Source organism: Balaenoptera musculus, chromosome 12, assembly GCF_009873245.2.
Source record: "Balaenoptera musculus isolate JJ_BM4_2016_0621 chromosome 12, mBalMus1.pri.v3, whole genome shotgun sequence".
Lineage (NCBI taxonomy): Eukaryota > Metazoa > Chordata > Mammalia > Artiodactyla > Balaenopteridae > Balaenoptera > Balaenoptera musculus.
In genome coordinates, this window is record NC_045796.1 from 27,643,770 (window position 1) to 27,671,412 (window position 27,643).

The 27,643-nt window shown below is 41.2% G+C and overlaps 1 protein-coding gene across 5 annotated transcripts in view; it reads left to right on the top strand.

Moving 5' to 3' along the window:
• Positions 1-27,643, top strand: part of MAP7 (microtubule associated protein 7) — a 164,190-nt gene that overhangs the window by 22,408 nt on the left and 114,139 nt on the right. For 2 of the 5 annotated variants that reach the window (XM_036871372.1, XM_036871378.1), the window contains exons 1-2: positions 769-961; positions 1,359-1,498. The exons of 1 other annotated variant lie outside the window; for it this stretch is intronic. In XM_036871372.1, the coding sequence (XP_036727267.1) occupies positions 1,366-1,498 (133 nt within the window). In that variant the 5' untranslated portion in view covers positions 769-961; positions 1,359-1,365. Of the gene's footprint in view, positions 1-766; positions 962-1,358; positions 1,499-27,643 lie in introns of those variants that run through there. 2 more of the 5 variants (XM_036871377.1, XM_036871373.1) reach the window with 2 other exon arrangements.

Sequence of the window (27,643 nt, forward strand, 5' to 3'; positions counted from 1 at the left end):
TGTATATTTAGGTTTTTTTGCACACAGTATAAATTTTAGGCAGCCTAGAAACGGAGAGTCTTATAAAGTGAGAAAGCTTATTTCAGGAGAAAACAATAATCACATGATTGTGTGCTTTGGAGAAATCAGTCCAGAAAAGAACTAAAATTGGGTCAAGTGTTGAGAATTGCTCAGCATTGCTGCTAGGGACTCGCCCAGAGCAGTGGGATCTGGGGGGAGTTTGCTGGATATAATCAAGGCAGCTTTTTTCCCATTGGAGGATCGTAGTGTCTCATTTGTGTCCTTTCGGCTAGACTCGCAGAAGGGGTATTCCAAATTGTGGTCTCTGTGAGAACAGGCACAGTTCTCTTCCCTGGAGGGTCTTGGGTACAGGGCCACACAGGTCCTCAGGACAGTTGCCACCAAGCCTGCGTTTATACAGACTCCGGGGTTGTAAGAATGTCAGGGAAACTGGGATGTGTTACTGAGTGTGAAGCGAGCCGTGGGGTACCAGCCATGCCTTCATTCATCCAGGGGCTCGCAGTCATTATGACGATGGAAAACCTGGCCCCCCAAAGAAGAAAAAGCCATCTTGCCTTGAGCCCCTTTCTCCCAGCTGGGTAGTCCCCTGCTGCCTCTGCAAGCACGCCTGCATTTTTCCTCCCCTCCTGCTGCCTCTGCCGCCGATTGGAAGAGGGAGCTGCCCAGCGGCTGGGCTGCTCGCCTCACGCTGGAACCCTCTGCTGGCAAGTTCCCAGGACCAGCATCCCGGCAGGCTGGCGGCTCCACCGGAGAGATGGAGCCGCTCCCAGCCCTCCTTGATTAGGCTATGTCAGGGTTGTCAGGGCAACTGTTAACAGCAGCATCTCCTATTTTTCCCTCTGTGCTGTGTGTGCTGAATATTTTACTGTGCGGTAGCAGGAAAAGAAGATTGGGAAAAGGTGCCGCAGCAGGAAGGAGAAGCTGGGATCTGATCGAGCAGGTTAGGCAGTGGGGGGAAGCATCCGACCTGCGTGCCTTTCTGGAAGGAGAGAGCGCGTGTGTGTGTGTGTGTGTGTGTGTGTGTGTGTGTGTGTGTGTGAGAGAGAGTGTGTGAGAGTGAGTGTGTGTGAGCGAGCTTGAGCCAGCACATGTGCCTGTGAGGAGTAAGTGGGAGGGGGCTTGCAGGGGAGGCGGGGTGCTGCTAGGTGAGGGGGAACTGCGGGGCCTCAGTTGCCAAGAGGCTGGTAGTATCTGTCAGCTGTTTGCACACTGTTTACCCATAGGGGATCTATTACAAGTGCTCAAATGAACTGGCAGCTTAGAAACTAGCAGCTTCCTGGGAGCTGCAATTATATAAGCATATATTTTTGATATACTAATAATTAAAAAACAAGTAGCAGCGGTATGCCTGGATCAGCTACAGCTTTCCGACAAGAGAGACTGAAGAAGACCAATGCAAGGCCAGTCCCCCTTGGTTTATTCACCATTAATGAGGAAGATGAACAGCAAAAGAATGGAAATTCCAGAAGACCAAAAGGTATGCATTAGCCCTACCCTTTGGTCAGAGCCGGAGACAGCCCCCGTTTCCCACGCTCTGTGTAACACATTTTATCAACTATGCTCGGGGTACACACTGTGTGGAGTGCTGGTGACCTCCTAGCACAGTTTGCTGGTGGTATTTGTACACTCCGTAGGGCTGTGTATGCATGAAATGGGGAACAGATTTTGCAGATTTGGTAGGTTTCAGATCAGCTGTCTTTCTGACCCAGGCTGCTTTCTTGGCCTAGAGAGCTTTAATATTCACAGGCTCACTTAAACAGTTACCAACGACTGTCCTCATCAGGAGGAGGGAATATGAGTTATCAAGGTTTAAATGAACCTCTCCCCACCTTCCATAGGTGCATCAGGTGATTTCTGTTTAATGAGGCGAGTTCCTCAAGAGGGATGAGTTGGATAGAGTGACCTAAGAGTGCAGGCTTTCCATGGGCAGAGGGTCAAGATATTACTTCCTTTTCTATTTTGAAGTGCTGAGAGAGGAGGAAAACAAACACTGAGCACGACTGTGTGGGGAAAAGCTGGGGAGCAGGGAGGGGACCGTGAGGTTGTATAACTTCTGATGGCAACTCTGCTACATCTGTATAGAGGTGGAGATGGGCTGGCTACAGGAAGGAGAGGACCAGTTCTTGTGCTGTCCTTTCGTAAGGGGGAAATCCAGCAGCAGCTCGCCGGCTTCTCTGGTCCCCGTGCACTGCATCATCTTTAGCGCTGTCTCATGGCCACCCTGCCAGGGCTGCAATGATCAGTCAGGCAGCAGCATCATGCATTTCTGAAGAAGGGCTTTAAGGCTTACATTTCAAGTTTTCCAGTATCCTAATTCTTGCAACCCCCTTCCCAAATATACATGAGCTGTTCTTAAGCTGATAGGTTATCAGTTTTGTTGTTGCGGACGTGCTGGTTACATTTTAGCTCGCATTCAAATTGTTGTATCACTGAGAGATCACATTTTCCTCAGTGTGGCACAGAGCGGTAGCATGGCAAAGTAGCAAGCAAATATTTGAGCAATGATAGAATGAGTGTTTAAATAGAATGCAGTGTCTGAAGACGACTGGCTCGCTCTCTCTCTCCTGGTTCTGTAATGTATCTGTTTGCTTTTATTAAATATAATTGAAACTCTCTAGTTTAAATCCAAAAGTATACTTTTACTTCATTTTTAAAAGACTGGATACAGGGAAGTTCTAATAAGTAGAGTCTTATTACTGTAGTTGATTTTATTTTACTGTCAGACACTGCTTCTCTCTGAGGACAAGCCCACCTCAGGCATCTGTTGATGCTGTAACTGGAAGGTGACTTAGGTGATTCTTTTATTGACCCATGAATTAGATGTTGAACCAGGGTGTTCTCTTGATGAAAACTCAGTACTTTAAATTGTTAGTAGCAAATCATTTGGCCTCCTAGGACTTGGTAACTTTTAAAATTAATGTGGATTTGTTCAATCCTGGCCACTGTGTAGTTTTGGAAATATTGTTCTTGATTTGAGGCACTTTTTCCTTGGGTGTCCTGGAACAGTGATTTAGGATAGCCATCCATTTTGTCCTTAGTAATTCTCTTGAATTCCTCTTTCTATCTCCTGTTCTTTTCAGTTGCCTCTAGCATTTTTTTTTTTTTTTAAGGAAAGAGGGCTGGTGGGAGTCAGTGCTTCTAAAAAAATCTGTTTGTTTTTGGCAGTTTATGCAACTCCTTGGATAAAAGACTTAAATCAAGGAGTTTTCTGATCCCCTACCATTTTGCTTTTTCTACCTTTCCCCACACCAAGGGCAGGGGGGCGGAGGCAGAAGAGTAGGGGAAAAAAGTCCTTTGCTGATAAGGATGTCCAGACTTTCTGTATATCCCCAAATGTCTCTAATTTATGGACACATTCAATAAAATAAGCTGATAAAGCACCTTGGGTATCTCTAATATTCTTGATGGTTAAGACTATTGGCTTTGATTCTGAATTTCTCATCAGGTCTATCAGAGCAATAGGAATGCTCACTTTCAAGTCTAGCTTTGTACATCAGGAGGACAGTGATGGAAGTATCCTGCGTCTGCACTGTCCAGTATGATAACTACTGGCCACATGTGGCTAGGAGCACTTGCAATATGGCTATTATACCTGGCAAACTGAGTTTTAAAATTTTACTTACTTGTAGTTAAATTTAAATATAGCCACATTTGGCTAGGAGCACTTGCAATATGGCTATTATACCTGGCAAACTGAGTTTTAAAATTTTACTTACTTGTAGTTAAATTTAAATATAGCCACATGTGGCTAGTGGCTACTTTATTAGACCACACAGTTCTGGTCCATAGAGCTGTGACTTTCTGAATTTGTGTCCTCTTTGCTTTGTCCATCTTTGACTGCTTCCTGGTGCCAGATATGGTCGGTCCTGAAATGAATGTGGTTATTAAGAAGGGCATCATCGCTTCCCTGGTGGCGCAGTGGTTGAGAGTCTGCCTGCTAATGCGGGGGACACGGGTTCGGGCCCTGGTCTGGGAGGGTCCCACATGCCGCGGAGCAACTAGGCCCGTGGGCCACGGCTGCTGAGCCTGCGCGTCTGGAGCCTGTGCTCCGCAACAAGAGAGGCCGCGATAGTGAGAGGCCCGCGCACCGCGATGAAGAGTGGCCCCCGCTTGCCGCGTCTGGAGAAGGCCCTCGCACAGAGACGAGGACCCAACACAGCCAAAAATAAATATAAAAATAAATAAATAAATAAGACCCGGTGCAACCAAATAAATAAATAAATATTAAAAAAAAAAAAAAAGAAGGGCATCATCTAGCAGACAGCCTGTTCTCTGCAAGGTAGCACATTAACCTGGATTTACAGACAATTTCATTTTTCCTTTTCCGCTTAGATGTTATTGCCTGCTCTGTTTGTTATTCTTACCAGTCACTAGTTGCCTATACCATCTTTCGCAACTTTTAATGAACTCCTATTTTCTAAATTATTTCCAGAGCATCATAGCTGGATGACATACAGGTTATCTTTTACGTCTAACTATTAAGATAAGCAATCACACATTTTGGGGTTTTTTCCTGATTACTCCATGGTCTAACCAGCTAACCGTGTCTCAACCTGGTTTTCATGCTTAGTATCTTTGTTCTATCATTACCAGGAATAGAGAAGCTTGCTATCTAAATTGAATAAGCTACATGCTTCTATCCGGGATTACCCTGGGTTAATGACAGTAGCATCTTTCCAGGTACTCTGCTGTTGGGAGACCATCATAATGAACTCAGTGGGAAGGAAAATGTCGCTTACCATCTGGACTGCCAACGGTGGCTTCAAAATTACCTGATGGGGTCAGACGGTAGTTTGGTTAGCTGGTAGACTAGATCGACTATTAAAGGAGAGATTTCTCTCCCATGTGATTAATAGCAATATGAATGTTTCACATGCCTGGTTATTATTGACGTATAACACTTAGTAATTGGGAGTGAGCTGGGCTTATGCTATTGCTCTTGTACCTCAGAACCCAAGCCTCAGTGTAATGCTGACTGTATAACTTGCTTAGGAGAGATTGTTTAGGTACTGCAGTGACTAAATGCCATTGAATAGGTTTCAGCAAACCTGCCTTATGATGGGTTTTGCTGAGTACAGCGTGATTATTAAGTAATATGACATTTTCTCCCTAAACCAATATTTGTTAAGTGCTCACTCTGTGCAGATTACTCTGCTGGGCATTGTGGAAGTGATGCAAAGATAATTGACATGGTTTCTGCTCTCAGAAGTGTTTAACTGTCTAGTAGGAGAAGACAGGTATGTACAAATAAGGCAAGAATATAAACTGAAATCAGAGGAAGGGTTGACAGTGTAATGCAATTATCTCTGCATACGTCCATGCCCTTTTCTAGACTGTAAGCTGCTTAAGGGCCAGGACTACTCCTCTTCATAAGTACTTTGCAGAGTGCAGGGAAAGCTATTGAATGAAGGTAAATTTAACATTCAGAAATAATTTTCTCTGGTTCTTAAAGGTCTTACTAACATAGGAATTTTAACAAGTGTTGATGGTATTAGAATTGTCCTTCCAAGGTAACTGCTTTGAAAGAGACAGTGCTATGTTTGGATGTGTCTGATGTGTTAATTGTATTATTCTCTACCACACTGCATTTATCTAATCGTGTATTGGGGATTCTGCTGTTCTGTTGTTTTCCATCATAGTATTCATCATTTTCTTTGAAAAAAATGAAAGTGTATGTTTACAAGGTGGAATCAATTGACTACTTTGTCAATATCTGGGTTAATGCCTTCTGCCCCTTTTGTTAGCTAATTGCAGGTTAGAATGTAAAGAAATAAAAATTTCTCCTTGAAATCAGGACACAGTAGTTCTGACAAACTATGCTCTCCTTCTCCCCTCCCCCCTCCCATCTGGTTAAAATGTGTGTTGGTGGAGCCTGCAGTGACTCCTCTTCTTTTGACTTATCCACTGTAAAGGTAGAATTTCTGCCAGTTAAGGTTTCCAAACGAAATACAATCTACCATTTACCGTTTATATTCCTGTTGGATAGGTGGTGATCTAGCAACTGTAATGTCCTCTTTGTTAAGTCCTGAGTCTTTTTCTTTTCAAGGAGGAGTGTTATGTTAAGAAGTGTGAATGCCACTCAAGAGTCATTCTCACACATTTCCTCCTCGTTTCTTTTCCTCTTTTGTTCCGTAGGACTTGGATCGTTGTCCTGTTCCCAGTGTCCTTATTTGTGCCATTTCAAGACTAGGCAAAAGGTTTTAACCGTAGAATTTTACAGCAAGTGAGGCAAAAGTATAGGTTAGAAGAACAGTAATATCAAAGATCTCTATAATGAGAAGAAAATCTTAGATTGATTGGCATAACTTGCATTTGTTAAAAGACCCTACATATAATGTTTTATTTGAAGCATTTATATATATATTTTTTTTAATTTTATTTATTTATTTTTGGCTGTGTTGGGTCTTCGTTTCTGTGCGAGGGCTTTCTCTAGTTGTGGCAAGCGGGGGCCACTCTTCATCGCGGTGCGCGGGCCTCTCACTGTCGTGGCCTCTCTCGTTGCGGGGCACAGGCTCCAGACGCGCAGGCTCAGTAGTTGTGGCTCACGGGCCTTGTTGCTCTGCGGCATGTGGGATCTTGCCAGACCAGGGCTCGAACCCGTGTCCCCTGCATTAGCAGGCAGATTCTCAACCACTGCGCCACCAGGGAAGCCCCAGCATTTATATTTTTTAAAAAAGAACGGAGGATATCAGGAACAAGGATCACAACATCTAAGGTATGGCTTGCACTCATTGGATTCTCATAAATATCTGTGAGTAAGTAGCTGTCTTTCAGGTATTCTGTGTTCCAGAAGTAGAAATTAACATATGGATCACCGCGTACTAGCGGAACACAACTTAACCTGTACCTAACCACGTTTTTTTGTACAGTGAGGTACTATATAGAATGGAATTTGTTTTGCTATATAAAACTAATAGGCTTAAAAATTGGGTGCCTGTTTCGAGAGCTGTTATCAATGGGGCTAAAATTTAGCTGACTGCTCCAACCATAGGAAGCAAAAACACATATTTGGTGAGGATCTCCTGGCTGATAAATCTTAGACCTTATTTACTGGAAGGTTGACTTGAGTATCCATTTCCACTAACATCAGCATGTTTCAAGGAGCAACTTTAATTTGTTGCTACCAAAAATTTTCCAGGTGACTTGCAGGCACCTTGACCATATTTTTAGCAGAAACTAATACCTTCACAGCAGCAAAGGTAATTTTGAGAGAGTCCATCTTAATTCTCAGATTTTATAGGCTTTTAGAAAGAGCCCCGTTTATGTTAGACCCTCTGTGTGTTAGGTTTATGTTCTAGATTTGCCAGCTTCAAGGGGCAAGTCATACCCCCTTATACTTCAGATCCAGATACAAAGGCCCAAAGTGTATCACAAGTGGACGTAAGACCTTGTGTTTGAAATAATTCCCAGAGCTCCACTGAATATTTTTGCTGACTATAAAGTGCAAGTCCTATTTTTAAGGCTATATGCCCAGCATTGATTCGTTAGAGAGAGAATTCTAACAGATTTTGCCCAGATTCCAAAGAATTTACCATCCTAGGTCCAATGTGGGATGTGAAATGAGAATGGAGCTTAGGAGTATAGACCAAGGAAAATTATTTTCACAGTTTTGATCAAGTGTGAAAATAGGTAAGTTACTTTTATTTAACCTCGTTATTTCCGAGCCTCAGTTACTCAGCTGTAAAGTGAAATTATTAAAATGATAGTCACACTTATATATACTACCAGATGTAAAATAGATAGCTAGTGGGAAGCAACCGCATAGCACAGGGAGATCAGCTCGGTGTTTTGTGACCACCTAGAGGGGTGGGATAGGGAGGGCGGGAGGGAGACGCAAGAGGGAGGGGATATGGGGATATATGTATATGTATAGCTGATTCACTTTGTTATAAAGCAGAAACTAACACACCATTGTAAAGCAATTATACTCTAATAAAGGTGTTAAAGAAAATGATAGTCACAGATGGTGGTGAGTATTAGAGATAACGTAAGTACAATACTTAGCACACTCTCTGGGAAATAAATGGGGCTCATTAAATGAGAGTTACAGAAATGGTAATTTGTAGTCATATGTCCCACATTTTCTGGTAACTTCTACCAACATGTTCTCTTGGGGGAATGGCCTAGCGAAAAGACCATCATGCTTGTCTCTTCTGGCACCCTCATCAGTCTCTATCAGAAAGAGATTTCCTCTAGTCTAATCTCCTACCTTTTAACTTGCTTGTGAAAAGTTTCCAGGAGGCCTGCCTCTTTGAGGCCTTTTTAGTCCCTTTCCCACAATAGGCATATGCGACTGGATCATTGTCCTGTGTTTATTCACGTGGATCAGATATACCACATGTCAGGTAGATTACTCATCGCGATACCCTGTAATTTTGTCGTGTTAAGTGAAGGAAGTAAATTGCCATTATGTCAGATCACTTATTATTTCACATACGATTAAGGGAGTGTACCTCTTCTTCGTCAGGATCGATTGAAAGCTCCTGGTCTGCCTCGTTCAAGGCAACAATAGCAATGATCCTCTGCCGTCATGGAAACCAATCAAAAGGAAAATTTTTCCTTATAATTGGCAGTTTTATTTATTTTTCCTTCCAGTGTGTGTGTGTGTGTGTGTGTGTGTGTGTGTGTGTGAATTGCTTGATAGAAATGTCCTAGACTTGTGGGCAGGTTTCTACCAGTGACTTAGGTTATAGACACTCACATGTGGGGCCGTCAGCTTTATGTGGGTCGTTTTTCTTTTCCTATATGCATATTTTCAGTACCAAGACTTGTTCTAGGTTGCTTTTATTTTAATACTTTTATTTCTCTGTTGTAGTCGTGTTTCGTTCACTAGTCAGTCGGCAGTAAGTGTGGCGAACATTTGGTGAAAGCACTAGTTGGATGTTACGGCTGCTGTTACTAAACGCACTTGCTGGTGGATCTTTGTGCCCTGAGGCAGAGCCCTCTTCTCTACCTGTTGTGGCTTCGGCTTCTCCTCCCTCCTCCACTTCGTGATACCTGGTTGACTCCTGCTTGTCCTTCAGTTTATTTTTTAATTTTTTTTTTAATATTTATTTGGTTGTGCCGGGGCTTAGTTGTGGCAGGTGTGCTCCTTAGTTGCAGCATGCAGGCTCCTTAGTTGTGGCATGAGAACTGTTAGTTGCGGCATGCATGTGGGATCTAGTTCCCTGACCAGGGATCGAACCCGGGCCCCCTGCATTGGGAGCGCGGAGTCTTAACCACTGTGCCACCAGGGAAGTTCCTGTCCTTCAGTTTAAATGTCATTTCCTTAAGAGATCAGGCGAGGTCCTGTGTTCTAGGCTCTCGCAGGATCTGGGACTTGTCCTTTCTCGCTCCAACCAAATTGTAGATTGTTTGCCGAGTAGTTGTTTAATGTCTGTCTCCGCAGCTAGACTAAGCTCTGAGCAGGCAGTGAGTGTAACAGTTTCATTTATACTGTATCCCTAGCACCTATACAAGGCCTAGTACGTAGTTGAAGATCCCTAAATATTTGTCACATGACTGATTAGAGATTGACACACTGGCACCACCAGCCAGAGAAAATGAGGGAGCACAGCTGGGAGAGACTGTCTGTTCAGGCCTCGGAACATTCCGAGGTCCAGGACTTGGCTTTGAATCTGGCAAACAGAGATAACAGATCAATTATCACCCTGCCTGGTGATAAGACAGTGACTTTGTATTAAAGACATTTGTCCACTAGCCTTCATGCAGTGACCTGTTACTTTTCTGCTAGGACAACTAAGAGTTGTGACTGAGAGAGTCTGCAGCTGTTGCAGTGACTAACTTGGACCAAATTCCAGTGTAAAACCATTCCAGAAGCACCTTCTACCATCATCTTTCCTTGACCTGCCAAAAGCTCATCATAAAATAATTCATTTTAGTTCGCAGCATATACTCATTATTGCCACGTTTGAAGTGTTAAAAGCATTTACCTTACTTTGGAACAATTGAAATTCACTATCATGACTATAAGCATAAGTTGCAAGCCGGGGGGAAATGACATAAGAAACAAATCGTCATTGACTTAAACCCTCCCTGAGCTTTTTGACAAGTAGTGTCTACCGCTCGTTCCTGCTCCTTTGCGGAGCAGGAAACATCTGGGAGACCAGAGCCTCTGTTAACGTAGCAGTCCGGCGTGTTCCTAGTCATGTGCCTGCTGGTCCCCGACCCGTTTTGGTGCATCTCATTAAGCCGTCCTCAGAAATGTCCTTTTATGCCTCTCTTTTATTATTATAAAAATAAATCATGTCTGCATCATCCTTTCCCCCCGCCCCCGCAAGATCCAGAAAAACAGATTCTTTGTGGGTAGATGGTTCCTGGTGCAGACCTTTCGGTCAGCAACATATAAAGATGCAAAGTAGCAACCGAGACGTTTGGATTCAAAACCTCAGCGCTCTGGGTTTTTACCCTTGCTTTACTGACTTGCTTCAGTCTCACTTTTTTTTTTTTTTTTTTTTTTTTTAACAATTTTGTTACTGCTGATTCTTCTGTGACACTACAGTAAACCTTTCTCCTGATTCTTGCTTGGTGGTGTGCAGTACCCTATAGCTTCCCTTTACCCATCTAGTAGTCTAGAATACAGTTATATTAACCCCAGCATGAATTATGAATGCAATTCCAAACTGGCCACTTGAGTCAACGCTTCCAATCATCAATCAACTTTACAACATTATCTCACAATTCAGGTGACTTCAAAGTCATCTTCACTCCACTGCCACAAGTTGCAGTGACATGGACATCTGCTTTGCTCCATGGCCTTCACTTCACTCCGTTTAGCTAACCAGCCAGCAGTGTAAGTCTATGCTGGGACTTGTTACCGCTCCACCTACAATATCGTGAACTCAGAAATTCCCCTGGGCACCCACAAACTTCAGATTCAGCAAACACTGATTTTGTGCCTACCCCCGTGCTAGACAATGTGGTTTTTCCAGATATGTGAGCTCATCCTTCTACCTGACACACAGCTTCGCACCTTCCAAACCCGTCATCATCTGCACGACCCCTAGGCTCCCGAACCCTCTGTGTTCTTACAGTTATTAGTACCCTTCCAGCTCACTTGCCCTCTTTTCAAGCCTGGAACTCATGGGTAACCATTTCAACGATGCACTTGCAATGACGCCTGGGCCTTCTTTGCAGGCTGAGTATCCTTGCATGGCCTCTTCTTCTTTAGGGCTACTGACTGCTATGTGAAAATGCTCAGGTCTGTTCCACCTTCCTGTTCTCTCACCATCAGATGAGCCCTTATTGCTGCTGGACAACCGTTTTAGTCAAATCACATCACAGCTGGTATTCACCCCGTGTCTCATCCACTCTACCTCTCACTCTTAACATCTAACATTTTCTGCCACTTTGCTGTGAATGTGTTAGCTTCTAGATCATAATTTACTCTCTTGAATAGAAGGAGAAAATAAGTAGAAAGGCATATAGCTTGTATTATTCTGATTAAAACTCAATAATAGAAAAAAGAAGAAGAAGGAACTTCTGTTTTCATTTGATATGATTTTTTTTTTCCTTTTTGGCCACACTGCACGGCATGTGGTATCTTAGTTCCCTGACCAGTGATCGAACCCGTGCCCCCTGCAGTGGAAGCACAGACTCTTAACCACTGGACTGCCAGAGAAGTCCCCTCGTTTGATATGATTTTGAAGAAGGAAGAAGGTAAAGTTTAAAAGGGCTGTTGCCCACCAACATTGGATTTAACTAAATCCCGAGTGTCAAAGGATGACTCAGCCATGTGGCCAGCAGCATGATTTTTTGGTGAGGCATTATATGTAAGAGGAAAACAAATTGAATGTTCCAGGCCCCATCTGAGGATTTCTTGGTCATTTCTTGTGGATCATTACAACTGTAGATGCCTCGTGAGCAAGTTAATACAATCACTGGTCTATGCCTTATTACTTCGAGAGAACAAAGGTAAAGAATGAGGCCATACTATTGCAGGTCATGTGTTAAAAAGCAAAGCTTTTTATCCTGTGATAAACCATAATGGAAAAGAATATGAAAAAGAATGTGTATACATATATATATATATATACACACACACACACACACACACATATATATATATATATATAAAACGGAATCACTTTGCTGTATACCAGAAATTAATACAACATAGTAAATCAACTATACTTCAATAAAATAAACTTTAAAAAAAAGAAAACTTTAATTCAGGGCTTTTAGTGTTTCTTGAATTCCTTTCTTCTGACGTACTCTCATAACCATTGCAGTGGAGGTCTACCTAGTCATTTCCAGTGTCGTAGATTTGATTTTTTTTTCCCCCCAAGATTAATGACTCTAGGTAATAGGAAATTTCTTGGCTGAATATGTGGCTATCAGTTTTCCTCTAGCATATTTTATCTTAAAGCTTTACTGTGATTTTTTTTTAAATTATTATTATTATTATTTTTAAATTTTATTTATTTATTTATTTATTTATGGCTGTGTTGGGTCTTCGTTTCTGTGCGAGGGCTTTCTCTAGTTGTGGCAAGCGGGGGCCACTCTTCATCGCGGTGCGCGGGCCTCTCACTATCGCGGCCTCTCTTGTTGCGGAGCACAGGCTCCAGACGCGCAGGCTCAGTAGTTGTGGCTCACGGGCCCAGTTGCTCCGCGGCATGTGGGATCCTCCCAGACCAGGGCTCGAACCCGTGTCCCCCGCATCGGCAGGCGGATTCTCAACCACTGCGCCACCAGGGAAGCCCTTACTGTGATGTTTTAGTGTGAAAGTTAAAGTAGAAAAAATAAATAATAAAACCGTCTTGGGCTATGATTAATAGTTCGTCCTGGACAAATCTGTAGCGTTTAGCATGATCTGTCTTCACCCCTGTGGCCCTGAGGCTTAGTGCTCATTCTTCTAGGATGTTGATTGAAAGAATGCAGGCATCCCTGTATGAAGCCATAGCAAGAATATGCTGGTGCCAAAATTCAGAATTCTTGATCTGAAATCCATCAAAAGATTGAGCAAAATTAATTTCCTTTTACTCATGCTGATGAAGATATCCTTCTTAGATTTGCAGGGATGCTTCCAATTTCCAGTGGTGTGACAGATCTTTGATAGTGCAGTCCCTGGTGAAAACCAAATATTCTGACTGGTACAGTGAGCAAGTCAGGTGTCAATGTCCTAGAAGCATCTCTGAAATTTTAAATTGGGGATTGTATGTTAAAGTAAATGTTGAATTGAACAGTTGAATGCTGCTCAAATGTTGAATGCTCACATCTGAGCTGTGTCGTCATGGTCTCTTGGAGGCGATATGGTGTAGGATTAATAACTTGGACTCTGGAGCCAGTTTTGCCACCTCTGAACTGTATGCTTCAGCAAGGGACTTAATATTGTGACTACTTGCTTCATCTAAAAACCAGGGATAATAGTGACACCTGTCTCATAGGGTTATTAAGGATTAAGTGGGATAATGTGTCAAACGTGCTCATAACTGTGCCTGGCACTAATACGCTGGCAGGTGAGTGGCAGCGAAGGTTATTTGGAAATTTTTCTTAGTTCGATGGCTTTATCTTTTTTTTTTAAGTTAATTAATTAATTTATTTATTTTTGGCTGTGTTGGGTCTTCATTGCTGCATGCGGGCTTTCTCTAGTTGCGGTGAGCGGGGGCTACTCTTCGCTGCGGTGTACAAGCTTCTCATTGCAGTGCTTCTCTTGTTGCGGAGCACGGGCTCTAGGCACGCAGGCTCAGTAGTTGTGACGCACAGGCTTAGTTGCTCCATGGCATGTGGGATCTTACCGGACCAGGGCTTGAACCCATGTCCCCTGCATTGGCAGGCGGATTCTTAACCACTGCGCCACCAGGGAAGTCCCGATGGCTTTATCTTAGTAGTTCTGAGAAACCAGAATTTCTGCTAAGACTCCTAAATTTTGGGAGACTTGAAACCAATCAAAACAAAGTTGCATCTGCTCCAAGAATTAATTATATAATTAAAGATGATTTTTCTTCTATGTTTGGTTTTTTTAATAACTTGAAAATAATCTCAGATACCTAGTGAATGTATACCTATAGCAAATACTTTTATCGAAACTCGCTATCCTTGACAATTACCTTGATAACAACGTTGTTAGCCATTCAGTGCTCTCTTGTCAGCCGCGCAAAAATGAGGACACGAAAGTGTGTTTGAAAATGTAATGCATTGTTCTTAAGACAATACTCAGGAAGATACTACTTGTTGGCTTGGCAACCCAACTCATTTTCACCTTACATGTTGTTGTAAGGTTACATAATAAATATCCAGATACCCATCCCAGACCATTTAAAAAATATTTAAATGTTTTATATTAAAATACATAATTAGGGGAAATATAAATAAAATATTATAGCTAATGTCACAGTTTCCTATGCATCCTTCCATGGTCCTGTCGTCTTCTGTTCCCTGCCTCCCTTTTCCCCTTCAGGGAAATAACATGCACTCTTCCAGTCTGTTTCTGTACTTTTACTACATGTATATATCTATAAATATCGTGTGTGTATTTAAATTTATATAAATCATATTAATGTATCAGTTTGCTACCTCGTATTTTTCCCCTCACTCAAATTTTGAAAGAGCTATCCAAAAACAATCAATATAATTTGTTTTAACTGCTGAGTAGAATTCTGTAATGTGACTTTACCACAGTTTAATTCTTTAATGTGACTTTACTGCAGTGTACTATTCCCCAACTGACCAATGGAGAAGTTGATTAGAGTTTTGTGTTTTTTGCCTTGTCTCTACTACAAATCGTGCTATAATAACCATTTATAAACTTCTCCTTGGGCATATGCACAAGTTTCTCTGTAGATTCCTGGAAATGATATGTGCATTTTCACATGCCAAACTGCTTTCCAAAACAATTTTATCAGCGTAAGTCCACCTACAGTATATGAGAGTCACATTTCCCCATATCCTCACTTAGACTGGATTTAGTAGGACATTTTGATTTTTGCCAGTTGGATAAGTATGAAATGGTATTTGGTTTTAATTAGCAAAATCAGATATTGGCTAATGTAGATTTTTTAAAAATAATGGCATTGTTTGTGGGGTTCCCCCCCCCCCCGCCAAGGGAGGACAGGGAAACCGCTGCATCCGTAATCTGGGTTAAAGCTCATTGTTCTTGGCAGGTATACTGAGTCACTGGGGGAGGAAACAGATGGTACCACCACCTTGCAGAGCTGGAGGGAAGGCAATTATCATCTCCATTGAAAGAGTGGCTGGGCCTTAGAGCTAGGTTTCAGATTCCCCTTTTCAAACAAGTGCATCTTGTTTGCAGGCCTGAGCCTTTTGGTTTTCTCTTCTCATTGCTTCTTCCTTTTGGTCATTCAGTATCACTACTATTACATTGCCAGAGAAGAAGCAAAGTATATAAAAGTTAAGTTGGCTTTCTTGATAAGACTAATCATACTAAGATTTCTTTTAGGATGAAGAATGTAAGTGGAGGGGAGGGTAGAGGCTGTGTTTGGGGGAGATTTCTGGGGAGAGCATGTATTGAAAACATTGTTTAAAATCAGATTTGGTAATTATTTGCAGCTTTCCATTATTCATGGAATCCTTGGGTCTGATTAGCATTTGTAAAGTATAAACTCTACAAATACAAGGTATTAACATGAATAATTAAAAGGTAGGGAGTTAGCTGTACGTGACTGTGGGTTTTCTTTTATTATTGTGGAGGCTATTTTAGTAACAAGAGGAAGCTTAGACTTGTAGACTGCTGGTCTGGAGACTTCAGTAATGCTCTCAGCTCAACCACATGTCATGATACATCGTATGGTTGCCTTATTTTCCTGGAAAAAGAAAGTTACTTTGCTTGGGGTGGGGCGCAGGGGCGGAACGGGGAAGCGATATTCTGTGCTATCTATAAAAATCTGAATTTCTGTGAGGAGGGCTGTACTTATCATAATCATATCAACCGAAGTATAATTCTTATTATAATTTAAAATTGCCTTGGTCATTGTTCTAACTCACTGATTCAGGACCCCTTGCCCCCCACAAAGTATCCTTTTCAAAATTTTGGGTATTTCCCAGGGGATGTCTGATGTGCTCACAAACAAGGCCACCTGCGTGGGTGCCACCTCCATCCATAAGGCACCTTCCCTGCTCGTGCTGTGCCGGGCAGTGCTCTATGCTTACAGTGTAAAGTCGTGTTTCCCAAACTGGCGTTCTCCAGGCCACTCCTTCTGCAGGATGATAATGGGTGTGCCAACAAAAGTGATTCTAATTCAGATCACTTGAGGCAAATGTCTTTACTATAGGACTTGTAAGGGCATTTAATATGCTATTATGAATCACCAAGAAAGGAATCTAGTAGATGTATTTGACTAAGGAATAGTTCCGTGTGGGGTGCATGTATGTCTACTGCACACAGAGTACCACTTTAGGAAATTCTGTAGTGTTTGTTTGCATGCCAAGCATCATTAAGGAAATTCTTCATTTGCTACCACACGGTGCCAAAGCTGTGAGCTGGTCCATTGCAAATGGATGTTAGATTTTTTTTTTTTAATGGCTTCTGATAGGTACTCTGACCGGTCTTGATGTGTCTGAATCTCTCAAAGTCCAACTTAGAACCCTGCTACGTAACAGAGGTCTATATACCTAACTTGGCTGCCAGTGAAAAATGCACAAAAAGGCGCCTCAAGTCTTTTTTGTTCTTGCTGTGGAAGCTGGAAGCAATTACTACGTCAGTGAGCGCCAGACTCTGGTCCAGGAAGCCATGGCCACCTCCGGCCCTCTGAATTCATGGAAGGGGTCTGTCTTTATTCTGCATCCTCGTATACAGACCGTGACCTTCCCTTCACTGGGATGTTCCAATGAGTGAAGAATGGAAAACCTGTGATAGGAGCTTAACTGTTTTCACTGGTGCTTTATCTGAGAGCTGCACGTGAGCGAGTCATGATGGATCTGTTTGTTTTCTGTATTCTGGAAGGATAAGTACAATGCAAGTTAAGTCATACTATGGTTTGGTCATTCTGTAACTTCTTTGATATGTATATAATAAAGGACATTTGGACAGAGAATTTGGATAAGTAATTGGGGTAAAATAAATGATATGTAATATCAAAGAGAAAGCAATCGAAAGGAAGATCTGAGAAAAATCACTGACTTCTGGATGTATTTTCTTCCAGTCTGTTTTCTGTCCATCTTCCCAATGATTTGGAAAGTAGGTGTTTCGCTTTAAAATCTACTGTGGTTACGTTACTTAAGATTTTCCCCCAAATATTCTTAAGCTTCTGTTAAGAAAATGTGCCAGAAAATGTTTGTAAAAGATGAGCTTATACTCTTCCTAAAACAAAAACTTAGAAAAATGTTGAAGATTGGAGTATGTGATTGCTGATAAATCATAGCAGCTTTTGGAACATTTGCTTTTCTAGAAGCTGTTAATCAGAAGTTTCCTTCTTGCCATTCAAATCCCTGTGGGAGCCAGTTAGACATATAACCACCAGCACAGCACTTTGCTACTTTAGCATCCCTATTCTTAAAAGAAGGTAGTAGCTCTAACATTACTGTAAAACCCAGAAAGAATTTAATTTATTTAGAGTTAGTTCCAAAGTGATTCAAGATCAGTGAAAAGACTTCTGCAAAACTTGAGGCAGCTCTAGGCAATGGCTACACAGATTCTCCTTATGAATGCACTTAAATGTTAGGGTTAACTGAAAAACAAATCAGATATTAACAGGATATTCCATAAAGAAGGAATTGAAAAGGAAAATCCCATTTGAAGAAACAATGTGCAGATTGCGACCAACAGTTTTCCTGCCTGGGGATGCCAGTGAAACCTGTGGAACTTGGAACTTTTATCAGAGTAATTGTTTAATAATAGTTGCCAGTATTCATTGAGCACTTGCTATGTCCTTTTAATCTTAACAATAATCCTATGATGAATAGAGATAACTATTAAAATCCCCTTTACAGAGGACTTAATTGAGACTCAGAGAGCTTAAGTCACTTGCTCAAGGTCACGCAGCTAGGAAGTGCCAAGCGTCTGAATTAGAGTAGAATCCAGATCTGTCCAGAGTCCACATTCTTAAACATTACTCTTGGTATTGATATTTTGCAACATTGGTCCTATTTTATAGGTGTCTGGGTTTCTTCCTTCCCTTTGGATCATTTCCATGATGTGTCTTTCAGCTGCGTCTCATGCACTTTTTTCTAAGTTCTAGGCGAGACCCTGATCAGAGTTCTTTAGGTAAGACACTGACTTACGTGGTCACTGCAGTCGTCACTAGATATCTGAAGAGAACTGGTTCCAGGGACCCCACGGGTACCAAAATCCACGCCGATGCTCCAGTCCCTTATATAAAATGGAGCAGTACAGGCGGCTCTCCGCCCCCTCTGCCCGGCACCCAAGATGCGATCCGCCATTTGTTCAAATCTGCCGATGTGGAACCATGGATAGCGAGGGCCGACTGTATATGCTTCCAGAGTTGGAATTTGGCTTTAGGCTACAATAAAAACACATGAGCCTGTCTTTGGGGAATTCTTTAGTCTTTGAATGTCTTGCCATTTGAGCTCCAAGGGATTTTTAACCACTTGCTAGACCTGTAGATCCTGAAAATGGTTCTTCAGGGGTGGCCCTATCCCCTTCGACCACTCCCACCACTCCCGCCCCTCTATCCCAAACAAAACAAAATCAATAACCACGAAGGGAGACTTCTTATCTTTGGTGACAGAAGGACCTCCAGGTTATCTTCCCTTTTCCTACTGATAGTTCTTGTAGGGAAAGTGTTTCACACATTTTTTTCCTGAGATTAGGAGAGTAAGTTCTTCCCCAAGACTGGAAGAGCCCAGGAGGGCTGGGAGGCCTCCGTGGCCATGACCTTACTCTCCTCAATACTTTTTTGCCTGTAAATTTGAACGGCAGCCCGTTGATTCTGTTTCAGACCTTTCCCATAGAGGCTGCAGAGTTTATTTGCTAAATCAAGGAAACCTGTAGCTGTCCTGAGTTCTTCAGAAAAGTAAATCTCAATAATGCAAACTGCAGCCTGCAGGCAAATCTGACTTTGGCCTGTGTTTGTACTAGGAGCTTAGAGTGGCTTTCTACATTTTTTAAATTGCGGTAAAATATACATAATAATGGTTTAAATGGTAAGTTTTATATTAAGTGTAAATTCAGCGGCATTCAATACATTCATGGCTTTGGGGCTTTTTAAAAAAAATATTTTAAAGGGTTGTAGCCACAAAACATAAAGAATATGTGACATTCTCATGTAGCTTGGAAGCCTGAGATATTTCCTGCTTGGTCTTTTACAGAAAAGGTTTATTGACCCCTGTTTAGGTCTTTCTCTGTACATGGAAAGATGAGTGTCATGATCTAAAGCATCAGCTGTGAAATTGGAGAGCCCTGAGTTCCCTTCTGGCTCTGTTACTATTATCAGCTGAACAACTTGAGGAAAGTTATGTAACCTCTGACCCTTGCTTTTCTTAAGCCCTGTAAAATGGTGATGATAATAGAACTTACCTCATAGAGGCATCTCTTGATTAAATGAGGGAATACTTGTGAAACCCCATATTAGTTAAGATACTTCAAGTGAGATTTATTGGCCTCATGTAAATGACATGTCCAGAGGAGATTAGTGGACCCTCTTTCTCCTTGGAGGTGAAGGACTCTCGCAGCCTAAAAGCTGCTGGCCATCTTACAGCTGGCCATAGGAGAGACCAGCCTGAGGGCCAAGCTAGCTGTAAGAGGAGGCCAGAGCTAAAAAATTCTCAGAGAAATGGAACCACTCTCCCGATGACTTGCTGAATTTTCCAATCAAACTGAAGCCTTTTCTACTTTGGGGCCTGTCAGTTATGAATGCCTGTAAATCCTCTGTATCATTTGTCACCTTGGCTGAGTTTGCTAACGCTTAAACTGGAAGTGTTGTGTATTGGTTTGCTAGGGCTGTCATAACAAAATTCTACAGACCGGGTAGCTTAAACAACAGAAATTAATTTTCTTAAAGTTCTGGAGGCTAGGAGTCCAAGATCAAGGTGTCTGCAGGGTTGGTTGATTCTGAGGACCTGTATTCTTGACTTGTAGATGGCTGTCTATTCTGTTTTCACATGGCCTTCCCTCTGCCTGTCTGTGTCCTAATCTCCTTATGAAGGACACAGCCCTATTGACTTAGGATCCACCCATATGACTTCATTTTACCTTAATTACCTCTTGAAAGGCCCTATCTCCAAACACAGTCACATTCTGAGGTACTGGGTGTTAAGACTTCAACATATGAATTGGAGGGAGGGTGCGGGATGCAATTCAGCCCATAACATGTTCTGATTTTTACAGTATTCTTTGTGTATTAACTACTCTTGAAAATAATACGACGGCAAGGATTGCTTTGGTTTAGGCCAGTCAGAACCCAGCCATGGCCCTGGGCGGGGATACAGTGAGGGAGGATTAGAGTGCTGTTGGGAGAGCCATGGTGGCCACTACAACCCTTAACAGAGTTCCTTACGCAGAGCAGACATCATTATCTGGCAGCTTGCGAGCTGCCGTTGTTTTTCTCTACAAGTGTAAGCTATTTTTAGAAGATAACTTTGGGCTTTTTCTTTATTGTAAGGCTTCTGAATAATTAGCAATATATTTTGAAGTTTCTAAAATCCTCTCAATTTGTTATATCACTTTTTTTCAGTGAGTTTGCTTTTAGAATTTGCAAGTCCAGGAAGACTCTCGAAAGGTCATCTATATTTCTGAGCCTCCGGGAGGTATGACATTTAAAGCAGCCCAGAGGGTTATTTCCCTCACCTGGAAGTCTCCAGTACCTCCTAGTGTACCATCACCATGTAGTCAAGCTGGCATTTCAGGTCCAAGGAAAGAGACCGAAAGGCTGAAAACATTAGGCCTGGCCTTAAAGAACTAGAGCTTCTCAACATAACACTGGCATTCAAATTCCACTTAATATTACTGGATCAGTTAACCATGGCTGTGTAACAAACCGCTCCAAAATTTATGGCTTGAAACCATAGCAGTTTACTATTTCTGATAATTCTGTGGGCTGGCTTGGTAGTTCGGCTGGTTTTGCCTGGGCTCACACGTGGGCTACATTGAGCTCAAGGGTCAGCTGGGCAGGAAGGTCCATGATGACCTCACTCACTTGCCTGGAATTCTGGGTGGTGGTCCACCAGGGCACCTGGGTTCTCCTCCATGTGACCTCTTGTCCTCTAGTAGGCTAGACCTATTAAGTGATCTCAGGGAAGCATTTCCAGGAGAGCGAAAGGTCCAAGTCCTTTTCTGCTCTAATCTTGGAAGTCACACAGAGTCACTTCTGCCACGTGCATGATCAAAACATGTCAGGAGGCTAGCTCAGATTCAAAGGGTGGAGAAAGAGACCCCACCTCCTGGTGTGAGGAGTGGCAAAGTCAGATTGCAGAGGAGCCTGGACACAAGTTACAGATCACGAGGAGCTGCTGTTGTAACAGTGCCACAGCTGTTAATGTTCACTGACCCCAGATGCATTTCTAGGAGTGTGATTTATATGGCATACTGGTGGGGAAGTAATTCAGGTTTGTATGCAGATGTGTATTTTTTTTCAGAATATATTTATGAGTGCGCTTATGTGTACATTGTTTTAAAACATGTACTAAACGGCAGGTTTGTATTTTATATTTGGCACCTCAGAGCATGTAATTGAGAAAGTCCAGCCTACATCATTACAGCCAACTTCAACTGGGCTGTGCAAATAAATGACTGAAAAGATTAATATGTATATTTGCCAGAAGTTGCAAAATAAATCTTTTCTAAACTGATTAAAATGTTATCTTTGATATTCTAGATGACTTCAAATGTTTCTTATCTTTATTTGGATGCATTTTCATTAACATATATAATAAATGAGGTCCTTTGATCAAAGTAGAGATCAAATTCTAGCACATTCATATATGCAGATGCAGTGTATGCACATGCAGAGTTGTATATAAACAACTGTGGATTTCAAAAGGCATTTATATAGTTTGTATATGTTCACGTTTTAAATTCTTTATAAAGAATTTAAATTCTTTATAAAGAATTTAAAATATGTGAGTATATACAAATTATATAAAGTTGTTTATATATACATTGCCTTATAGGTACAACTACCCAAGACAAGTGACCAGATGATTTGTAGGGCCTCTCTGCTCACCCAACTTTGTATCTCCTCCATCACTAATCCATTTCCTCTTAAGTCATGTCTGGGGCTCTACCTTCTCCTTCTGACCTCCAAACATTCTCCATCCATTTCCTCTGGACAGATAAGCATGCTCACATAGATACAGATACACATGAGCACCCTGAGAGACACAGAGCCCTCCAGATTTCATTTCATTCTAGAACCACTGTATGTACTATCTTGACCAAAGTCAGTGGGAAAGAAAAGTGCATAAATGCTGTAACTGTTTCTCCTTCCCATCTCCCTGTCCCTACAGATCCCAGCATTCCCAGTGTCCTCAGTTGCATGCATTACCTCACATAAAGGCCCTATTGCCATGCTGATGATGAACTCTGCAGCTCTTGGATGTTTCCCTTTTAGAGTATAAGAATCTGAATATAGAATTCTTTCTTGGTGGTATAGTGTCTTAAGAAGGACTCCCTAAAACTGCTAGGGTCCTCAAGATTCATGGATCTGTGAAATTATATACAAAGTGTGTGAATATGTCCTTATCTGCATTTTTTTTCTGAGAGAAAATCTATAGCTTTTATGAGGTTCTCAAAAGGACACGTGACCTAAGAAGAGAATAAGGTCCATCACCCTATGACATCTCAGTGAAACAAAGGAAAGGTTGAAAAGATACGGGAGAAAAAAAATTTATAACCTATAATACTGAGTTGCCCTGACAAGTACTTAGTATAGAGCATGAGGTTAGGGAAGAGGTCAGGAAGAGAAGAAACCATTGGTTCTAATGGAGAATGAATCATGCCAACCAAGAGACAGAGAAAAAAGGGAAACGTTTAGTGAGCACCTTCCATGTGCCAGAATCTGGGCTGCATGCTCTAATTTTTCATTTAATCCTCTCCAACACTTACTCATATGATGGGAAGCACTTGGGGTTTGGAACTATGTGAGAAACAGCTAGATCTAGATTTGAATTTTGGCTCATTGCTTCACTTTGTGACATCTGACAATGCCCTATAACCTCTGAAACCCAGTGTTCTTAAGTGAAACATGAGATTAAGAGCACTTACTAAATTTGCATAAAGATTGGGGATTGTTCATAGAAATTTTAAGGGCTCAGTAAATAGTAGCTATTATTATTATATTTTAAAGATAAGGTTGAGGTTTGGGTGTTGGTTACAAGACCAGAAAGGGGCTAGCCCTGAGATAGTTTTGCAGAGGCTACTTGGCCAAAAAGTTTAGCCCTGGTGGTTCCACAATCCCTTCCTTCAAGGAACCAGGCCCTTCCTCCTTACATAGGTTCTGACGGCCTCAGCTGTTGTTTGGAAGTAAGGAAAGTTCTGTCTTCTTACAGCAGGGGAGAGCTGTGTTCCAGGTTGAAACTCCAGCCCATGGAAATACTGCTCCGTGGCAGCACTGAAGGTGCTTCTCAGCTTTAGATTGTAGGTTAGATTGTGGGCTTTAGCAGATCAGCCTAGGAGCTGAGTTAACATATATAATATTGTTTCTGTGGGGGAACTATTTTCTAAATTCCAGTTAAATGCCCTATTCATACGTTGGAGATTACTCGTATACATGAAAATTGGTGAGGTCTTGAGGAATTGTATTCCCAGGCAAAAATTAAGAGACTCAGAGAAACATGACATTGACAAATAGTAATACTTTTTCTCATTGTTTATTGAGTTAATGTAGTTTTGTGAAATTTGTTCTACCCATTTATTAGTTGCATGACAGTGGAATGAAGGACACATTAGAGGACGCTTATTGTCTCTCCTTTTGTGACAACTCAGCTTCTGTTCTCTTCCACCGCAAGTAATTAGGAGCTGCTACTATGAGGGAGCTTAAATAATGCCCCACCCTGCCAAAGCCTGAGTCATGAAACCCATCATCAGCATATTTCTTCCTTTGAAGGGAAAAAAGCCAACTTTTCGTGAGCTGTTAATTTCCTCTTGGCCTCACCTCTGGGGTAGGGAGAGAGTGTTCATGTGACAAAAGAAGTATATCTGTCAATAATGCATGGTTTGGGGATGTAATTTATGCCCTTTACAGTTTGTAGCATAAGAAACATTTAAACTGTTATAGCTTATTGTTAAGTATAATAATACTTTTTGATCCTTATAGATAAAATCCAAGGGAAAAATTCAAGATGTGTGATTCTTAAAGACAATCTTGAGGTAAACTTGAAACTGTCATTTTCTAGCAAATAGATTTTAATTTAGGTATGTATAGATATCTATAGATTATATCCAAATGCCTGTCCTTTTTCACACTTTGGACATGTAGACCTATACAAATCCCAGTAGAAAGAACATTTCTAAGAAAGGTTGATGTACCAATCAGGAATACATTTTTTGTGTGTATGTAAGGGTATATATATGGATGTGTGTGTGTGTGTGTGTATATTTATGCATATACATATATAAAATCTCACATACACTTCTCACTGGTCATGAAGATAAGCTTATATATTTAAACCCAGGATCTGGAGGGCAGGAGCTCAAAAATGAGCTTAGGTGGGCTATGATGAAATTGGAATAGTCCACACACGATTGTTTGGATGTGCATTTTTCTAAGGAAATTTGGAGTTCATGGACTTCTCTTAGAGAAAGCTGTGGCACAAACACTTTAGAAACCACTTTTCTGGAATAAGTCAGGTAATGGACCTAAATAATGTCTTTCTCCAATCCTTGGGGGATTCTTGAATTTAATTTTCTACAATGCTCAAGCTTTTAGGGTCTTAGAGATCTAGGGAGGGTAGGAAAAGCTGGCCATGTGTAGAAGATAAGCAACAGTGATAAATATAAAGAGTCAATGTAATTTCTAGGACCAAATAGAGCTTTTGCTAGGCCAAATGGCTTTATGTTTTGATCAGGTTGGTGCTGCTGTATATGAAGCTTCAGTGATGATCTCAGCTTTATAAAATGAGCTGTTATGCTTTTCTCATTTCTCTGCTCATGTGTGTGTACATGAGGTGGCCATGTGTGTTTGTGTGTGTGAGGTGACCTTGCATCGTGGTCTCCATGGACACTAGGATGGTCCTGATCTGGAAATGCTTGTTCCATATTACTGAATCCAGAGACTCTCAAGGAAATATTCTGTCCATTGATTTGACAGTGTGAAGTTGTCAACAGCCTCAAGTTTTGTTTTGTAGGCCTACTCTTTAAAGATAGAAACATCTTATCTCTTGACTACTTTTTTTCTAGTTTTTCTCATGCCAATAGAACTTCTATCAAATGTAAACATGACTCAACAATGAAGGGACTCTATGCATTAGTTGTAGCCTTGGTGTTCATGAGACTTACTAGAGAGAGGATAGTGACTAAGGATTTTTTTTTAATTGTGGTAAAATACACATAACATAAAATTTGCCATCTTAACCATTTTTAAGTTTATAGGTCGGGGCATTAAGTACAGTAGTTTATTGTGCAACTATAGGATTTTTCAACAATGGGTTTTTCTGTGCAAATATTTCTATTTAGTCAGAGATTTCTCCTTCAGAAAACCATGTATTTTACCCCAAGGACAATATAAGTAAAACATGTCTGCCGAAATAACGTGTCTCCTAAAATCACTGAGTATATCAACTCAGTTTTCACAATAAAATAAAGGCCCAATATTACAACTGCCACCAAATCTGTTACTAAATCTGTCAGGATTCTAATTTTGCTATTGTGTATCAAGCGCTATGAGTGCAGCCTTTCTTATGGCAAATCCTCATGTTTCCCTTTTCTGTTTCCTAAGCAACAGTCTATTTTGAGGTTGGCTGCGAGACTGAAGGCTTCCACCTCAGCATGCTTGGTTCTCCCAGTTCAGACCAACAGATGTTGATTGCCTATTATGCTAAGATACCCTATCTCCAGTTCTCTTCAATGTCGTGGAATGCAGCCTCTTAAAGTGGTTTTATACCTTACAAATAAAAAATGGTAAGGTATTAAGAACTCTAAAAATTTTACTAGTTATAACCTGAGAGGTAGGTAAGCTGTACCATCCCCATTTTATAAATATGGAGTCTGAAACGCAAATAATAGCATCACAGTAGTAGAGCTCGCTGTAGAATGCTGCGGGATGCTAGACTGAGTCCAGTGCCCTTCTTAGACTCACAGGGAGGTACAGCCACCGATGGGGAAGACGGGATTAGCACCCTTCTGCAGCAAAGCCCTCATGTCACGTGTTTCAGAGTTTTGGAAAATAACTGAATCCAATGAGAAAGAGGATACTCCCAGTATGGATTTTGAACATGTTTCATAGAACTAACTTTGCAAAACTTTATTAAGATAGTTCTTGTAGAATTGTGACTTTTAAGGGTGAAGTTTTACCAGCAGAAAGCCCCTTAGCCTTGTTTATTCAAATGTTTATTTTTAAAAGTTGAAGATAAAGGTCATGTTCAGGGTGCTTTTTAACACAATGAAGTATAATAGTGTTAAGCTTTGTATGATCTCATTCAAAAGACCTTTTTCAATCTTTAACAGAATTTTTGGTCCTAGAACATAAGATCCGTGAACTTTACATGACAAAATTCTGTAAATGGACACTACTTTCTGTCCAGTGGCAAGTCTTCCTTCCAAGCAGACAGACATTAAGTAATTTACTTGATAGTGCCCTAACTGGCTTTGGTGTAAGCCACTGCCCTTGATCCTCTCTGAGAATACTTTGTATGAAAATATCATTTGACATTTCCTCTTTGTCTTTTTGGTTTTCAGGAAAATGTCTTAGGTTCATCTAGCAAGATTAAGATGAGTAATTTTATTTTCATTACCTTTGTTTTATTACATACTTCTTGTATGGAGATAATGCCCTTAACGGTGTAATTTTGAAATGACTTAAATCCATTATTTATCTCATATGTTTTCATCCCTACTGATATAACTGAGTGATCGGAACAAATCTTCCATTTTTCAAATGAAAAAACTCAGACAGCAGAGAACTATAAATGCCTTTTCCCAAACTCTCAGAGAAGGAGAACTAGTAGAGTGAGGGTTATATGTATCTTTGAATCTTATGTACTAATTTGCATCAAACCATGGTTAGTTGAAAGATAATTTCCCTTTTTTTTTTTTTTCATCATCAAAAGATTAGGTGGGGCAGTACCTGGTTCCAGGAATTTAAAGGAAGATGAATATAAACTTCACGAATGCTTAGTCGTCTATGTACAGGTACTCGGTGCAATTCCTGACTTAGAGGTACTGTGTTTCCTATTACTGGATCCAAAACCTAAAAGAAATGATTGCATGTGTGTTATCTTTACTGTCTGTAGTGTGTAAATTCCACAGTGTCTTGCATTATAGCTATTTGTTTATATGTCCTCACCATCTCCTATTGGAATATAAGTGCGGGTAGGGGAACTAGACAGAGAAGATCTCTTCTCCCTCCTCCCCGCCTACCCCCCCACCCCCGTTTCCCTAGCAATTTAGTTGAATGTTGAATATGGATGATTGGTAATGTAGAACCTCTCAAGTAGTTATTTCTTGTGTAGAAGGAATGCATTTACAGCACGATTATTCTGCTGTTTTCCCATTAAAGCCATTCTTTGAAATCAGAATGTGAAGCCAAACAGAGCCAACCAATCACGTGGGGGG